At 39.0% G+C, this 19,654-nt stretch overlaps 1 protein-coding gene across 1 annotated transcript in view; it reads right to left on the bottom strand.

Annotated features, from left to right (window-relative positions):
* Nucleotides 1–4,122: 4,122 nt before the first annotated feature.
* LOC149184986 (uncharacterized) overlaps nucleotides 4,123–19,654 on the bottom strand; it is a 30,365-nt gene continuing 14,833 nt past the window's right edge. The window contains exon 3 of the mRNA XM_089415505.1: nucleotides 4,123–4,227. Within this exon, the coding sequence (XP_089271631.1) occupies nucleotides 4,123–4,227 (105 nt within the window). The remainder of the gene's footprint in view (nucleotides 4,228–19,654) is intronic.

Here is a 19,654-nt window from a genome sequence, read left to right as displayed (position 1 = left end):
AATACAAGCATAAAATCCAATAGATGCAACTATATATCAGTCAGAAAGGATATAACTCAATCATCATTACAAAGACAATAAGAGTGGTACCATAATGATAGTCGTCTATTATTGATAAACAACAAAGAAGAATACAACCATAGTTCTGACGCAAATCCTCCTTTGGCTGGGTGATCAGCAACACATGCCTTGCAAAGCTTGTTGGGAATGGGGAACAAGCCTATCTCTCCTTGGTCACTTGGATAAGAATCTCCTCACTTAAGATTTAGCCTCATGGGAATGAATAAGGCTCCTTGTAGCATGAACTTGGCAATTCTTAGACTTTGAGACTTAGAATTTGGGACTTGGAGACTAACTTGTCAAAGGCAAAAGGACAAGCTTTTATAGATAGAGGAGAAGGAGTTAGGGTCATCCACAAGATTCATGGGATTGGCTTTATCACTAAGAAGCTTCCATGAGAGGTGGAGAACTAATTCCCTTCTATAGAGATTCGAAGCCCAGCTGAACTAACTCAAGATGGAATCAGTTCATGAATAGGTTAGGAAGAACCTTCGTAAGTTTGTTTGTTAAAAACTTTACCCAATTGGGCTGGCGCGAGTGTGACTCTGAGACAGAGCGCCAACTGGCGCGCCCTCTTTGGAGGATTTCCCCCATTGGCATGAGTGATACACAGTGGAACCGCGCCAATGGAAAAAGGGCTATTTTTATGGGTATTTTGCAGAAGGTGTCTTCAAGGCATATGAAGTACATACTCAAGGGGATACAATGCAAGTGTTTTCAGGTTATGTCACTTCTCATAGGTCCCGAAATAAGTCCTCCAATGTGCGGGAGAAGGGGTAACAGGGACGGTGACAAATTACTGTGTAACAGATGCCCCCTAAAGCATGAGGCTCGAGAGAGAGAGAGGGGTGAAATGCTTTACAAGAACATGGCCAACTGAAAACACTGCCGCCGGAGAACCTGCATGGAGAAGTACAACTGATATCTCAAGTACATGATATATGTGGTATGGGCGCAGCCATCCATAGAAGAGTACATAGAAATCTGGATCCAAGGTATGGACGCAGCCATCCAGTGAGGATCGATAAATAGACTCAGGCATGGTCGCAGCCATCCAGTGAATGAGTCATGTAATGATCATAATAATCCACAAAATAGCAACTTGGATCTCAACAGACAAAATCCAAGGTCTTGCGCTCCATCTCAACCTAAACAAAGTATAAGTTCAAGCATGCGAATATGGGAGTCGAAGTCGAACATGCAAGAACATTGTCTGATTACCAGTCAATGACAAAAACTGTTAACAGACATGAGAGGTACCACCAATAATGACAATGGTCCTCAAGGTACTATAGGTACAATCTACGGCGTGCGAATCAGTGAGCCAGCGTCGAACACCCGTAGAACCATTCGATCGGAGGCCAATGATGAAAACCTCGCGTCGAACACAAATAACCTGCCATTGAGGCATGCAGGCTCCAAGGCACCTGAAGGGAGTCTCTAGGTCAACTTCCTGGATAATGAGCTGAAGTTGACAGGAAGTGACCTTGATCGAAGGTGGGCCATAATGTTTCCCACATCATCGACACGAGACATAGAAAGATAAGAATGTATTGTGAATTAGGATTATGTGAGGCATCAGAGGGAGGTTGAGTATTTTGCAGAGGTCAACTTCTCTTGAACATATTGGCGGCACGACAGTGGACTTGGCAGTATCTGACATCAAATGATCAAGGGTCATGGTGATGAGGTAATGAGCAGATGAGAGGTCAAACAGGATAACCCAAACCCATGGAGGCAAGTGTAAAAACAAGATGAGATATGCCCACCCAGACATGAATGCAGACAAGTGCCATGTTCAAGAGCGACATACTACCGACATGACAATAGTTGTGGTTCCATTTTCCCCACCATTTCTGGTGAGTACCCCAGTTATTTTTATCGACAAGCTTGACGGGGATAGCATATGCTTGTGAGCGTCATTTCAACGGAATCCAATGCCATAAAGTTTTAACGATCCTGACAGAGGAAAAACTCGGCGCCTTTTCATGTTTAGAGAGTTTGAAAAGACAGTGGAAAAGTAAACTCCAAGGGGGGTCCTTTTTCATAAATTTGTGTCTCTCGAGCCCGAAAAAGTATAAAACAGTGCTCGAAAGAACCGCTCGATCATTACGATCGAGGAGTACTTTTCATGAGTAGTGATTTCGACCTGAAAAAGTAAAAAAGCGATCGAAACCACGTCGCTTCGTAACCGTTAACGAACCTGAAACGACAAGGGTTCGATGATCTTTTCGTCTTTACACGGTCGGAAAAGAGTTTAAAGACGACTGCCTCTCATTTACATTTAATGAGTCGAGAGGAATAACTCAGCGTTCTTTTCACGTTTAGCGAGTCAAAAAAGAGAAAAAAGATGACTCCATGGTGACTTTTTCGTGTATTTACCGAGTCTGAAAATGGTATAAAATACAACTCGTTTTGTCGCCTAAACCTCAAAAACACCTGTCGCTGCACAAAAACCAGTGTAAAATCCATTTTTGACACAAATATACATTAAAATATTCATAAAAAGACTTTTAAAACCTATTGAGGGTCAAAAAGCTATAAAATGGGTGAAAATGGTAAAAACAAGAAATTACTTTTCACTTTTACCTCTTGAGAGTGACATTAGTGCTTTTGGTGTGCGATCTTCAAGGGTCGATTGCGACAAATCCAGGTGACCATTCGGAGCGCTGTCAGTGACAGGTAAGAGGCCTCTTCCTCTACTCCATTTTTGTCTGTTTCAAATTTGTTTTAAATTGCTTTTTCATCCTTTATGGGAGGGATTTAAAAAATGAGGGTTGCGCCCATGGCACCGGTTTCGGGCACGGACCCGCGCTAATGGGGCAGCTTTCCCTAAAGGCACGAACCCATGGGCGCGACTATTTTAGAAACAGTCGTGCCAACGGCCGCGTGGGTTTTTTGCTCAAATTTTAACGATTTAAAGCAATTTTCACTGCATTTTTAAATTTTCCAAGGATCTAATTCAATGTTTTGACCTTGTGATTGCAGGGAAATAGGCAAAAATGGCAATCGTATGGAAGGAAAGAGAACACGACCAAGTGGACACATTGGCTTTAGCAGATGAGGGCTGCATGGAAGCTCTCAGAGCTTGTGGGCTCAAGAAATTTTTCCTACTATCCTATTTACGAGCTCAGCCAGAGCTCTTGCAGTATTTGATCAACTTATGGGATGAACAGGAACAGGTGTTCCGGATACAGGACCAAATATTAGATTTAGATGTATCTGATGTCTACTTCCTTACTGGATTGTCGCGACGAGGGCCGGTGCCCTGATTGACTGGTAGCAGGCCATCTGGAGAGAAGATGGAAGAGGTGAAGGCTCAAGTTTGCCCAAGGGCAAGATATGGGTCAGGCAGCTCGAAAGTGGATATCCCCACTGTTGAGGAACTGACACTCAGAGTTTTACTATTCACCATTACACGAGCTGCGTGGGCACAGGCGCCCCACGAAGCTATGAAGAACCACCTGATCTTGGTGACAGAGTGCCTTAGTTCAACGGTCTTCAATTGGGCGTCAGCTGTGACGACCAATATGAAGAGGTAGCTAACGAAGGCCAAGCGCGGCAAGCTGCAACAGTTCGGGTATGGCTCCATCTTGGTGATGTTCTTCTTGGAACATGTGCCACTCTTCCAGGGCCAAGGGGCCCTTGTTCCTGACCTGGCACCTTGAGAGCCGAGGCTGGCTCGTTGGGTGGCACTGATGCCGAGAGGGGGGGTGGTCAGCAAATGTCATTTAGACCTGAGTTTTTTGGGTGGCTTCGCCGCCAATTGATCGTGGTGGAGGACTGGCCGTATGTGGGGACAGACTTCACTGGTGACCCTAACCTCCCACTGCCAGAGGGGGAGGACTGGGACGAGGAGATAGGTATGACCTCATTTTAATTTTGTGTTTTATGATTTTTTGTTAATACATGTTCGTTCTAACAACAATTATTTGTGTATGCAGATGTTGGCCCAGAACGCCCAGCTGGCATGTCTCCTATTGCAAGGAGAAACCAGCTAGAGGGTGTCGAGGGAGGAGAGTTGATCTAGAACCTCGAGGGGCTTGCCCGGGGGATTCCAGACTATGCCCAGCTGGCAGATGTCCCACCGGCGTACCAGAGATATACAGTGGGAGTGCCCAGTCGCATCCACCGTCTCTTGAAGCGCCTAGTGCGTGCGGTGACGTGCTATCATGAGCACCACAGGGATTAGACATCTAGGGTTTATTTTCATGCATATTTTTTGAGAGACATGTCGTCTCCGGATGTATTAAGACGAACATGTATATTTTTTGATCTATGTGATGCACGCTGTGCAAACATTTCAACACATATATACATATGCCTATTTTGGATGGATCTTTTACATGTGATGATGTTTTTATATGCTATGCAGATGTCTAACACAAATGTAATCTAATGTATCAGTTGCATAACAAACGACCCAATGCGAAATGTATTTAATCACATATTTTATTTTTACACAAGCTTAAAAGCACACATGACAACACTTATGCAAACTATGCTTGGAAATGGATTTTATTTTTATGCAAGCTTAAAAGCACATACACATGAAAACTATGTTTGAAAACAAGGGAAACGGGCATGCCCCCCCAACATGATGTCTCAATTCGAGGTACATGCCCCCCAAGCTTTAGTCCATTGAAAATGGAGTGAAGGTTGACAATATTGTGATCGCACTCAAATTGCACGAGCTCATGTTTCATTATTTTAACAAGGTTGACACACTTAAGAGAACTATCCTCGTGACACCTAATTTCATTCGTTAAGGAGCTTGACACAGGATAAGAGCTATGCTCCGACCAACACAGTTTCATTTTTTAAGGAGCTTGACATAGGAAAGTGAACTATGCTCTGACCAGACCTAGTTTCATTTTTTAAGGAGCTTGACATAGGAAAGTGAACTATGCTCCGACCAGACCCAGTTTCATTTTTTAAGGAGCTTGACATAGGAAAGTGAACTATGCTCCGAACGAACTTCGTCATAATGAACAAGAAGTCATCGCTTCCAAGAATGTCACTCACGGTGGAAGGACAACATCTTGGAAGTCAAGACCCAATTCCCCCAGGACATTATGCACGACGGCATCATCATGGAATACAGGCACGGGGTAAGTAGCCACGTAGTTGACCTGCGGTGGGGCAGACACAACCGGTGGATAAAAACCAGGAGGGGGTGGAAGCTGCGCAGGAGGCACCGTGGGACTAAAGAACGATAATTGATCTATAGTCATGATTCTTTCGTTGTGTGGAAAGCAAACCACACAGAAAAGTGAAGAGACAAGGGCCCCCATGGCATAAACATAGTTATGGCCAAGGAGAAGACTAAAATCTAAAGCACCTTGGACAACCAGCACGTCCATATAGACGGTTTTTCCTCCCAAAGTAATAGGAAATTTTGGGAGGACCCCTAGAGGTTGATTGGTGTGCCCGTTAAATGCTAACAGATTTTGTGCGACCGGCCCAAGCTGCAGGGAACCTAAAGCTTGCCAAGTAGTGGACGGCATAATACTGACAGACACACCTTCATCCAAAACAGTGCCAGGTACTGCCTTATCATAGGCAAGTACTGTAATTTGGAAAGGCACATGGGATGGATGGCGGAAAGTAGTCAGGTGACTCCAGTCGAAGGAGACGACCAAACTACTTGGTGGAGGAATCGTATGATTGCCCCGATGCTCTATAGGAACCGAAGAAGGACCTTCTTGATCAGCGAGGATAGGAGGGTCGTTTTGAGACTCAGGGGAATCTGACGAGACGAGAAGAACATGAGCAGTAGAATCATGATGCTCCTCCAGAATAGAGTAATCAACAGGTGGTGAACCCAAGTCGATACTCTCTCCGACCAATGGTTGGTCTAGAGCAGGCTTGGCACAGCCAGGTTCGGAGAGAGGAGGACAGACAAGAGAAGAATCTAAGTCAATCTCGTTGTCCACAGGGAGGGGGTCAGAAGAGAGCTTCTGATAACCAACAGGAAGTTGGGGTGAAGAAGCTGTAAGACTTTCCAAAACAGCGGAAGCTTTATCCATGAACGGACAAAGGTGAAGGGGATGGTTGCCTTCACATAGTCTACAAGGGATTCGAATCTTCCCTTTCTTCTGAATGTTGTCAATTGATAGGGTAGCATCGCCATGAGCTTCAAAGGACGATGAGGGGTGAGCTGGATCATGAGACCATACTTCAAGGATCCTGGGTATGCCAGGACAATCACGAAGAAGGTGGTCATCCTTGCACAATCTACAAGGAAATTTGACCTTCCGCGGAGGAGCGGAAGGTGGCTCGACTTGAGTTGTACTTTTAACCTCTCGCCTAGGAGACTTCTTCTTCATCGTCTTCTTCTTCTTCTTCTTAGCCACCTGGTTACTTGAATCCAGACTTTCACTAGGAGAAGTAGAAGGTGAGGACGCAGAAATAGGCGAAGAAGTGGAGAGGTTCACCTTAGAATCAACATGATGTTGTTCGGGTGGAGGAACTGATTGACCAGCAGTTGAGATGGTAGGGACCAAAGAGGTTGGGAACAACCAAACAGGCAAACCAACAGTTAACCTAGGAAGGGACAGCGTTGCCATGTAAGAAGCACCAACATTTCCAAAAGGAGGGAAATGACCAGGATTCCCATCAGAGGGGATTCCTGGGTTGGTAAACTCCGGAAAAGTTGCCATCACAAACGAGAAAGAACCCTACTCAAACTAACGCAAACAAGGTCTAATCGGGTAAATGTGAATCGTGGCCGAATAAATTTTAAGACACAAGGACATAACTTGACCTTTTCATTTTTTAAGAGTCGAGAAAAGGACAAAAAGATGACTCTAGTCGCCTTCAAATGTTTAATGAGCCCGAAGTGGCAAATGCTCAGACGAGCCTTTTCTTTTAGGGAGTCCGAAAAGGATCAAAAAGTGACTGCTCTGGAGAACTAGGCAAACGGTTTACCAGACAATCCGTAAAATTGCATATACACCTTGGCAATCGTATGAAAACCAAGGATTTTCTGTACGGCAGTCCATCTTCCCGAATGTTGTGTTCGGTGCGTTACAGCTTGTAAGGTGGCAGACACGATTTCCTATGGATAAAGGATGATAACCTAGTGGGGTCTCCCCATATACTTGACAGTATGTGGGAGCACAAGTCCGTGCTAGACCACTATTGAGTCAGAGAAGGAGGAATCACCCAACCTTGAGTGAAACAAAAGTGACTAGGTTTAACGACGCCGGAGCAAGTCTCTAGCCTAAACCTCTAAAACGTGTGCGTTATGTTCCAATGCATTGTTAGATTTATTCAGTTCATTTTAAAGTTGATCTTGGATTATGTTTTAGTTTTCATGCCCTACTGTATGTAATCTCTCAAAATTCCCTAAATGCAAACTATATGCCAAAATATGTCATTTCATTCGATGAATGCTAGTTACAAGAGGGTTTGAGGGCTTTCACGCAAATGAAATGATCACAACACAACAAAGAACTTCCCTAATGCAGCTAATGGAAATTAACAAACTTTTCTTTAAGATTGCTAATCACTAATCAAAACGAAAAGTTCTAATTCTCATTAACTAATACAGAGAAATAGAGATTTTTTTCTTTTGTTGATGGCAAAATGCACTAAACAACTTTGAGAAAAGATAACAAAAGAGTAAAAACACAAATTTCACTCAATGAAAACACATTCATTTCCCTAAATCACAAATCAAACCTCCAAAGAATGAGAAAATTCCCAAAGAGACCAATGAGCCGTGTAATCTAGGCTCAAAGTAAGACGAAGTGGACTTCAAGTGAAGACGAAGCAAGTCACCCAAATAACGCAATAAAATGATTTACAACCACTGAAAAAGTGCAAGGGAGCAATTAGAAAGTTGACTGGACTAATAGAAGACCAAAACTCCTAAGGAAGGCTCGACACACAAAGCCACTAGATGCCCTAGGGCTAGAAATGTGAAATTGATAGAAAAAAGCAAACACCCAAAGGGTAAAGATCAAAGCCAGTCAAATCACACTCCAACACACTCAAGTAGTCTAAAAAAGGTACCCAGAACAAAAACTAAGCTCAGAGGGCTCACAGCCAAGCAAACTTCAAAAGTTCCCAGGCCTGGCACGATTGTCAGGCTGAAACGCGCGACTTTTAGGTATTGGTGCGGGTTGTCAATGTGCAGCAAGCGCCAACTGGCACGATTGTAATGCTATAAAACAGCGCCAACTGAGTTTGCTATGGAAAAATAAAAACAAACAAGCCAAAGCTATGTCAACAGTACCCAGGTACACCAAGGGGCAAGAAGCAATACAGGGACTCAACCCAGAAAGCTAATCAAGCAGGAGAAACCAAGAAACAACCAAGAAACAAGGCAAGTTCCAAGCCGTTTAGCTCGTAAACCAAATCGCAGATGGACTAAAGTGGCATTGATCTACTTTGCTAATGTGGAGCAATAGCGTTTCGAAGGCTATCTGGATGTACTTCAGGCTCCATCTAAAGTTTACAAATCAAACAGCAAGAAAAAACAAACAACAAGACAAAAATCCAACTCCCCAGTGGAGTCGCCAAATTGTTGTGGAGGTAAATCTCCTCTGCGGACAGAGGCGATCCCTACTAGCCCAAATGGGGTCTAGCAACAATCAAACAACACTAACATGCAGGTTCCTAATTGCAAATCAAAGACCGATGATGAGGGCCTACTTGGATTCCAACGCTAATATTTGTAGAAGAGTCGTCACTCCCTTTCCTTTGCTCCGGCCGGTCACAATCCCCACGATCCTCGTGAACGGACACCTGCACATGCAAAGAACGACACAAATACAAGCATAAAATCCAATAGATGCAACTCTCTATATCAGTCAGAAAGGATATAACTCAATCATCATTACAAAGATAATAAGAGTGGAACCATAATGATAGTCGTCTATTATTGATAAACAACAAAGAAGAATACAACCATAGTTCTTACGTCAAATCCTCCTTTGGCTGGGTGATCAGCAACACATGCCTTGCAAAGCTTGTTGGGAATGGGGAACAAGCCTCTCTCTCCTTGGTCACTTGGATAATAATCTCCTCACTTACGATTTAGCCTCATGGGAATGAATAAGGCTCCTTGTAGCATCAACTTGGCAATTCTCAGACTTTGAGACTTAGAATTTGGGACTTGGAGACTAACTTGTCAAAGGCAAAAGGACAAGCTTTTATAGATAGAGGAGAAGGAGTTAGGGTCATCCACAAGATTCATGGGATTGGCTTTATCACTAAGAAGCTTCCATGAGAGGTGGAGAACTACTTCCCTTCTATGGAGATTCGAAGCCCAACTGAACTAACTCAAGATGGAATCAGTTCATGAATAGGTTAGGAAGAACCTTCGTAAGTTTGTTTGTTAAAAACTTTACCCAACTGGGCTGGTGCGAGTGCAACCCTAGGACAAAGCACCAGCTGGTGCGCCCTCTTTGGAGGATTTCCTCCATTGGCACGAGTGATACATAGTGGAACTGCGCCAATGGAAAAAGGGCTATTTTTATGGGTATTTTGCAGAAGGTGTCTTCAGGGCATATGAAGTACATACTTAAGGGGATACAATGCAAGTGTTTTCAGGTTATGTCACTTCTCACAGGTCCCAGAATAAGTCTTCCAATGTGCGGGAGAAGGGGTAACAGGGACGGTGACAAGTTACTGTGTAACACCTACCTTACCCCATAGAACACCCTACATTTTTGACCTAATTTCCCAAACCTAAACTGCCTAGCCCCATTTAATCCAGCAAAACACCAACAAATTAAATCCAAACCTTTGAGCTACTATACATAGCATAAAATCCTTTACCTGATCTAGTCATCTTGATTGAGATCCTTACGGAGAGAGCCCCCTCCCAGCCTAGTAGGGCTAGCTACTTGGCTAAGATCGGTTTGTGGTTACCCTAGCACTGCCTCCCTTCAGCTTGAAGTCAATCTAGGTGATAACATGTTGGCAGGTCCAACACCGTCAGCACAACTACATTCCTTTGAATTGTGTTACAATGAGGCTCCAAGGCCTATTTATTATTTAGAAACAATTGAAAACCCTAAACATCAAGAAACCTAACCCTTGGAGATGAAGGGGCAAAACTATGGGACCCGTTTGGGTAAATTTGTACATCAATTTCCCAGGGATGTAACTATGGAATACAATCTCTATTTGGCTATTATAATACCTCGTTTCAAAAATCTCAAAGAGTAGGCTAAAAACAAACTAGTAGACTTGATTTGGACTTTTCTGATCTCTCCGTTTTCCCTAAAAACGTTGTTTAGGGCCTCAAAATGGCTCAAGAAGTTTAGGACACGAAAAAATGCCAAAAATATTAAAAGATGCTACAATTAAGGAAACTGAAAAACTGAAAGAGACAGTGTTGGGGGTCCAAGTGGAATAGGAGGGTGGCCACCAATATCCACATGGATCAGTACTCAAACATATCACTTTTATTTCTTATAAAGTACACCCAGGTGTATCTAGCATTATCATCAATGAATATAAAAAGGTAATATGCTCCACAAAGTGACCTAGTTTGCATAGGACCACATACATCGGTATGCACTAACTCAAATATTTCAGATTTTCTTCTATCTTCATGTACAGGAAATTCTTTCGTATGTTGTTTTCCTAGTGCACAACCTTCACATTCAAAGTGTTCACCCTTAATATTTGGAAGGCCTTCTACCATCATTTTCTTTTGTAGTAACATTAGCCTATCATTATGATTTATGTGTCCATAACTTTCATGCCAAAGCTCTATATTTGACATGCATGTTGATGCAAAAGCTTGATTCCAATTCTTCGTTACATCCAACTTGTATAATCCTCCAACTCTCTTTCCTTTTACAACAACTTTGTAGTTCCCCTACATAACCTTTACCAAACAATTTGATTTCAGAAATTCAACTTTCAAATGTTGATTTGTAATAGTAGAGATTGAAATTAAGTTCTTATTTAATCCTGGAATGTACACTACATTTTGAATTTGTTTTTCTTGTCCATTAGGCATAGTAACACTTATATCACCATATCATTTAATTTCATGTGATTTATTATCTCCTAATAGATATGTGCACCATTATTGATTCCATGATATATATGAAACCAATCTCTTTTGCATGACATGTGGGTTGATGCACCAAAATCTATGAACCAAGCATTATCATTATCAGTTTCTATTGATAAATTAGGATTGGACACTAATAATTTAAGATTTCTAAAATCATGACTAGTTGTCTCATCTCTATCAACATAATTTCCTATATGCCTTCTTTGTTTAAACTGATTAGACTTTATTTTCATGAAATTCTTAGCAAAATGACTAGGCTTTCCATAGTAATAACATACATCATCTCTACTTGATTTGGAATTTGACCTTGGTGAAAGTGTACCTTGAAAAGATTTTACCTAAGGGTTTTTTCCTTTATTTTTCTCCCACTATTTTCCTTTGAACGACTTCTTCCCTTCAACCATCAATGCTAAATCTTAATTGGGATATTTCTGATTAAGGATTCTTCTCCACTCTTCTTCCTGCATAAGTATACCTGCCAACTCATTAAATCTAGGAGTCTTCTCTTTAACTACCAAACTAGTGATAAACATATGATATTCATCAAACAATTCATTTAATGTCACAGTAACCAAATTTGTACTAGATATTGTTTCACCAATGTCACTCAGCTTGTCTTTTAGATCCTTAATTATGGAAATAAAATTAGTAATAGTTTCATTTTCTGCCATCTTAATCGAAAAAATCTTATCTTTTAAATACAATATTAGGTTTGTAGTTTTCATCTTATACAAACATTTGAGAGTGTCACACGTCTTCTTATATGTTTTTCACTCTCTAATGTGCGGAATAATGTTGTCCTTAACAGACATCCACAAAAGCACCTTTGTTTTGTTTTCCGTCATTCCCAATCTTGAATTGTAGTAACTGTGGCTTGAGGGGCCTTCGGCTTGACTTCAACTCTAGACACAATCATTCATATATTGTAGATTTTCATCAAAGTCTGCATCTTAAGCTTCCAATTTTCATATTTTTCACTATCTAGCGTGTTAGAGTCAGATAAATAAGATTCCACCAATACATTATCCATGGCCCTAAACTTTTGACTCCTCAAGTACCAATCACCAAAATGATAATTTTCACAACTTCAATAACTAATTTCCTTATACCTTAATCACACATATAAACCCTCAAGGACAAGTCATAAAATTCTATCAAATATCATTGGATAATATGGCACCTTTCTTTTTAATAAAACCCCTTTTTATTTCTTTTACTTATCCTTTTTAAATTTTTTATCAAAACCCTTAAAAATACTTTATAACAAAACCCCTTTAAAAAAACTCCATTAACATCTATCTATCTATCTATCTATCTATCTATCTATATATATATATATATATATATATATATATATATATATATATATATATATATATATATATATATATATATAGATATATATATTATTTTAATTCAAGTTGAAAAATGTTTTCGTAAACTTTGCACGTAGCTATTTTTACAAAAAAACAAAATGGCCTAATGGATGTTTTTAAACCAAAAACATAAAGGAATACTTCAAAACATATCCAATAACCAAATTTTATATGTCAACAATGAGAAAACCTCGAATTCCCAACCTAGATTTCCCACACTTTGATTTAAAAAATATACAAGCGAATTTCTTCATCACAGATTATGAAAAATCGTGCTAGAGCACAATCAATCAAACACTCCAACATTTTGAGCACTGCACGCTGAGGATTTACCTAGTTTCCTCAGCCCTCTCTTACAAACACAAAAGAAAACTTTTCCATGCAACTCCTTCACCTAGTTTTCCCTTCACCAGAGCCTTTACCCACTGCAAATATACTTATTCTTCATCTTTGTTGCCTGACACTTCAGTCCTTGAATCTTAAGCTCTAGTGCCTCTGCCTAGTCTTCCTCCTTATCTTCCTTTCTTGGATTCTTGACCTGCTCCCACACGCATGCTCTCATGTGATTTCTCATAGGCACACCCTCTCTGCGACATGAAGATTTCTCAAACTCACACACAACAGGCTCTCACACTCTCAATGATCGATTTGGCTTAGATACCAAATCAAAGTAACACAAACTGAAAAACAACTTGATCAATTAAGTACAAATGAGGGATATTTATACAAAGCAAAGAAGCTTCTGGATTGCCTAGATTATCGGTGGCGATGGATTCTTCAAAAAACTAGAGGAATTATCTAGAAGTTGTGAGACTTACATTTCATGTAGTTGGTGATAGGTGGTTGGAATTATTACAGTGTTCTAAGATATCATACACTCTATATATATTTCTATTACCTCTAAAACCGTTAAATATATTAAATAAATATGAAGACAAAAAAATTCAAAGGATCATTCTACAATTACTTACTTGCGATGATAATTTTGATATTTTTGCTCTATTACCCAAAAAATATTGATCATTTTGCATTAGCTTTAACAAGGGGAGGCAACAAATGGAATTTAAATGTGCTTAATGAGAGGACGAAGTGAAGCCTTGAAAATAAACCTTCATCCACCATACAATTGAAAACAAATCTATGCAGATAAACAATATGACCGCTCAATTCCAAAATAATGTTTAATTTATTATCCATATACCACATCAATAGTTTACTTAACCAAAACTTATTATCCATATACCACATCAATAATTCACTTAACCAAAACTCTAGCAACTATGTATGGTGATTAAATAAATATTTTTTATCGAATCTGTGTGGCCTCGTGAAAATTGGAAATTACATAAATACCTAATCATGATTGAATGAATTTTATTTTTTTGATTTCCAAACTCTGTGAGACTGGCTGAATGAAGTGGATCCATAGATGTACAAGGGAAACCAAACAATTAAACAAACTATGAATCCTTATATTGGATGTTCATGTTTTTGTAAGTTAAATTTGTTCAGTTTTACTAAAATTGGATTTTTCTTTTTAGCTTTTATGCCAAACTATAATGTTTGAATTCATTCGATCTATATTTCCCTTATTTTCCTACTAGTGACTCTTGTGCAGTTCTCACTAGCAGTGCCTGGAGCCTGCATCCCAGCTCGTAACTTGCCTCGTGTAGTTTCATAACCTTGTCCTCTCTCCTAGTCACCTGCATCTGAAAACAATCATGCATCATGGTAGACTAGGATATTTATGGATTTGATGTCGTCTCGTCATGAGCGACTGTAGATACAGGTACATGAACAGACATGACGTGATGACAAATGGGATGAGAAGAGGAGAATACATGCAAGATCACATCCTTGTGAACAGACAAACAAATGATCCATCCAACGCGATGTGGTCGTGAACGAATGACCATGCAATGATGTGTTCGCATACGGATGGATGGACGAACATGTGAAGATGTGTTCGCAGACGAATGGACAAACGAACATGTGAATATGTGTTCACGCATGGATGAATAGACAGACATGAAATTTTCGTGGACACACGAACATGTCAAGGATGCCAAAGTAAAATCAAGGAGCAACGTGCGAATGCAACATCAAGCAAACCCAACGACCATCTAGGACTCTGTACACCTTTCCATGAGCAGGTGAAGCTATGATACACCAAGAGGACATCCATCACTTAGCAGCACTGTAGCTCAACGTGCACACCAGTAGCAGCATGAACATACCACCGCTATTATGTTGAGTCATGTCATGAGTCATGTCAGGCCACACCACTACTATGGGCCATACTATGTAATTCAATGTAATGTAATGTGGAAGTCCAAGAGACCCATTTTTAATATGAAGAGTCATGAAAGTCAAACAGTCATGAGTGAAGTTGAACAGTCATAAGGAGCAGCTTTACCCTTGGCTATAAATAACGCTCATTTGTACATGCAAAATACTTTTTCACCTTGGCTCCTCCCACATTGCCTTGAGAGTCTGTAATCGTTTCTTTGAGGAGTAAGTAGTGGCTCCAACACCCCATCTATAGGGTTAGTTATCTATAGTGTATCGATGTGTCTCAGAACTTTCGCTTAATTCAGAATCCTACTAACGAGCCATCACATTTTCACACATGGTTGTAACTGTTTGTACGATTTGTCTTAAACACTTGTAATACATGTTTCTTTATCCTGTGTTTAACACTTGAATTCATTCAGTTGTTTTAGCACATATATTAATGAAAAGGTGTTGCATAAGTTGTTAATGATGTCCTGCCTGTGTTGGTTACCTCCTGGACACCAGATAGAAAATTTCACATAAACTCGCTATAATGGTCGTCACACTTGCGCAGATTGTCCATTGAGTGTTGTATGTGTTATCTTCCCTTGTTCATTGTGATTGTTGCATTCGTGTAGATTGCTCCTCTGGAGGATGTGCACGTCTTGTTGTGTTGTGTTTTCCTAACATAGTTGGGCTTCCTCCCATCTGACTTGGGACTCACTCCCACCCTCTTGCTCTACAGTAAAAGAACCTTGACACAAGTAACACTATCAATCACCAGGCACGTGAACATTATTACTCAAAGACAAAGAAGACCACTCTCATGTGATGACAAGCAAGAGCTAAGGAAAACATTTAAGATAATGGCAACTGGGCCATCATACAGGATCAAACTCCCATACCAAATGATGTGAGGTCTAGTTGGGATTTCATTCCGGGGCGATCCCCTAAATTTTGGTAGGTTCAGCACCGTCAACACGGCTACATTCCACTGAACTGTGTTACAATGATGCTCCAAGACCTATTTATTATTTAGAAACAATTGAAAACCCTAAACATCCAGAAACCTAACCCTAGGAGATGAAGGGCCAAAACTGTGGGCCCCGTTTGGGTAAATTGGTACATCAATTTCCCGAGGATGTAACTTTGGCATACGATCTCTGTTTGGCTATCATAATACCTCTTTTCGAAGATCTCAAAGAGTAGGAAAAAATAGATTAGTAAACTTAGTTAGGTTAATTTTGGACTCTCCATTTTCCCTAAAAACATTGTTTAGGGCCTCAAAACAGCTCCATAAGTTCACGACCCGAAAAACTGCCAAAAATATTAAATGGTGCTACAATTAAGGAAACTGAAAAACTGAAAGAGACAGTGTTGGGGGTCCAAGTGGAATAGGAGGGTGGCCACCAATATCCACATGGATTAGTATTCAAAGACATCACTTGTATTTCTTCTAAAGTACACCCATATGTATCTAGCGCTATCATCAATAAATATAAAAAAGTAATATGCTCCACCAAGTGACCTAGTCTACATAAGACCACATACATCAGTATGCACTAGCTCAAATATTTCACATTTTCTTCTATCTTCATGTATAGGAAATTATTCCCTATGTTGTTTTCCTAGTGCACAACCTTCACATTCAAAGTGTTCACCCTTAATATTTGGAAGGCCTTATACCATCATTTTCTTTTGCAGTAACATTAGGTCATTATGATTTATGTGTCCATACCTTTCATGCCAAAGCTCTATATTTGACATGCATGTTGATGCCAAATCTTGATTCCATTCTTCGTTACATCCAACTTGTATAATCCTCCACCTCTCTTTCCTTTTGCAACAACTTTGTAGTTCCCTACATAACCTATACCAAACAATGTGATTTCAGAAATTCAACTTTCAAATGTTGATTTGTAATAGTAGAGACTGAAATTAAGTTCTTATTTAATCCTGGAACGTACACCACATTTTGAATTTGTTTTTCTTGTCCATTAGGCATAGTAACACTTATATCACCATATCATTTAATTTCATGTGATCTATTATCTCCTAATAGGTATGTGCACCATTATTGACTCCATGATATATATCAAACCAATCTCTTTTGCATGACATGTGGGTTGATGCACCAAAATTTGTGAGCCAAGCATTATCATCATCAATTTCTACTGATAAATTAGGATTGGAGACAAATAATTTAAGATTTCTAAAATCATGACTAGATGTCTCATCTCTATTAACATAATTTCCTGTATGCCTTCTTTGTTTAAATTGATTATAACTTCCTTTCATGAAATTCTTAGCAAAATGACTAGGCTTTCCATAGTAATAACATATATCATCTCTACTTGATTTGGCATTTGACCTTGGTGAAGGTGCACCTTGAAAAGATTTTACCTATGGTTTTCTTCCTTTATTTTCCCCCCACTATTTTCCTTTGAATGACTTATTCCCTTTAACCGTCAATGTTAAATCTTAATTGGGAGATTTCTGATTAAAGATTCTTCTCCACTCTTCTTCTTGCATAAGTATATCTGCCAACTCATCAAATGTAGGAGCCTTATTTTTAACTACAAGACTGGTGATAAACATATTATATTCATCAAACATTTCATTTAATGTCACAATAACCAAATTTGTACTAGATATTGTTTCACCAATGTCACCCAGCTTGTCTTTTAGATCCTTAATTTTAGAAATAAAATGACTAATAGTTTCATTTTCTTCCATCTTAATCGAAAGAATCTTACTTTTTCAATACAATATTCGATTTGTAGTTTTCATCTCATACAAACATTTGAGAGTGTCCCACATCTCCTTAGATGTTTTTCACTCTCTAATGTGTGGAATAATTTTGTCCTTAATAGACATCCGCAAAAGCACCTCCATTTTATTTTCTCGTCCTTTCCAGTCTTGAAGTGTTGTAGTTGTGGCTTGAGGGTCCTCTGGCTTGACTTCAACTCTAGATACAATCGTCCATATATTGTAGCTTTTCATCAAGTCTGCATCTTAAGATTCCAATTTGCATATTTGTCACCATCTAGCATGTTAGAATCAGATAAATAAGATTCCACCAATGCATTATCCATGGCCCTAAAATTTTGAATCCTCAAGTACCAATCACCAAAAGGCTAATTTTCACAACTTCAATAACTAATTTCCCTATATCTTAATCACACATATAACCCTCAAGGACAAGTCAACATTTTATCAAATTTTATCAAATATCATTGGATAATATGGCACTTTTCTTTTCAATAAAACCCCTTTTTATTTCTTTTAATTATCCTTTTTTAACTTTTTATCAAAACCCTAAAAAATACTTTATCACAAAACCCCTTAAAAAAACTCCCCACACACACACACATATATATGTATATTTTAATTCAAGTTGAAAAAAGTTTTCGCAGACTTTGCACATAGCTATTTTTACAAACAAACAAATTGGCCTAATGGATTTTGTTAAACCAAAAACATAAGGGAATCCTTCAAAACATATACATTAACCAAATTTTAATATGTCAACAATGAAAAAACCTCGAATTCCCAACCTAGATTGCCTACACTTTGATTTAAAAAAATTACAAGCATAATTCTTTATCACAGATTATGCAAAATGTTGCTAGAGCACAATCAATCAATCACTACAACATTTTGAGCACAGCCCACTAATGATTTACCCGGTTTCCTCTTCCCTCTCTTACCAACACAAAAGAAAACTTCTCCTTCGCCTAGTTTTCCCTTCACCAGAACCTTTACCCACTGCAAACAATTTTTTTCTCAAATCTCAACCTCGAAATCATAGTTTCACACTTTATTCTTCAGCTTCAAACTCACACACAGCAGGCTCTCACACTCCCAATGCTCGAATTGGCTCCGATACCAAATCAGAGTAACACAAACTGAACAACAACTTGACTATTTGATTACCAATGCATTGGCTCTGATACCAAATCAAAGTAACACAAACTGAACAACAACTTGACTATTTGATTACCTATGATTGATATTTATACAAAGAGAAGAAGCTTATGGATCGCCTAGACTATCATCAGATTATTGGTGGCAATGGCTTCTTGAAAAAAACTAGAAGAAATATCCAGAAGTTGTGAGACTCACATTTAATGTAGTTGGTGAAAAGTGTTGGAATGATTACAGTATTCTAACATATCATACACTATATATATTTTGAAGACCTCTGAGACAAAAAAATTCAAATTATTAGTTTGATATTTTTTATCTATTACCCCAAAAAAATATCTTAAATAAACTTAAAAACTAACAAACTACGATCATTCTGCATTAGCTTTAACGAGGGGAGGCAATAGTTTAGTTAACCAAAACTCTAACAACTATGCATGGTGACTAAAGAAATATCTTTTATCAAATCCATGCGGCCTTGTGAAAACTGGAATTTACATAAATACCTAATTGTTATTGAATGAATTTTATTTTTTTTTATTTCTAAACTCTATGAGACTGGTTGAACAAAGTCGCTCCATAGATACATAAGGGAAATCAAACAATTAAACAAAATATGAACGCTTATATCGGATATTCATGTTTAAGTAAGTTAAATTTGTTCAGTTTTACTAAAATTGGAATTTTTTTTTTAACCTTTTATGCCAAACTATAATGTTTGAATTCATTCGATCCATTTTTTATGACATTGTATGTACATTGCATGTGACTATTAATTTTTTTGAACTAATTAGTCTAGAATTTTAGAGATTTGTCACTCCTTTTCATACCTATGTCATAACTAATCTAAATATTTGGAAATTTTCAAATTACGCAGAAAAAAATTACAATTGTATGAATTTTTTCCTCCTCTGCAAGAGACAAAACATGAAAGTTTATGATGCTCTCTAGCTGACTCAAGGAATCATTTTTC

The sequence above is a fragment of the Pinus tabuliformis genome, chromosome 3_2 (genome assembly GCF_031772625.1).
Source record: "Pinus tabuliformis cultivar Carrire ecotype Pingquan chromosome 3_2, CPIR1, whole genome shotgun sequence".
NCBI classification, from domain to species: Eukaryota; Viridiplantae; Streptophyta; class Pinopsida; order Pinales; family Pinaceae; genus Pinus; species Pinus tabuliformis.
This window is presented reverse-complemented; position numbering and strand designations above follow the sequence as displayed.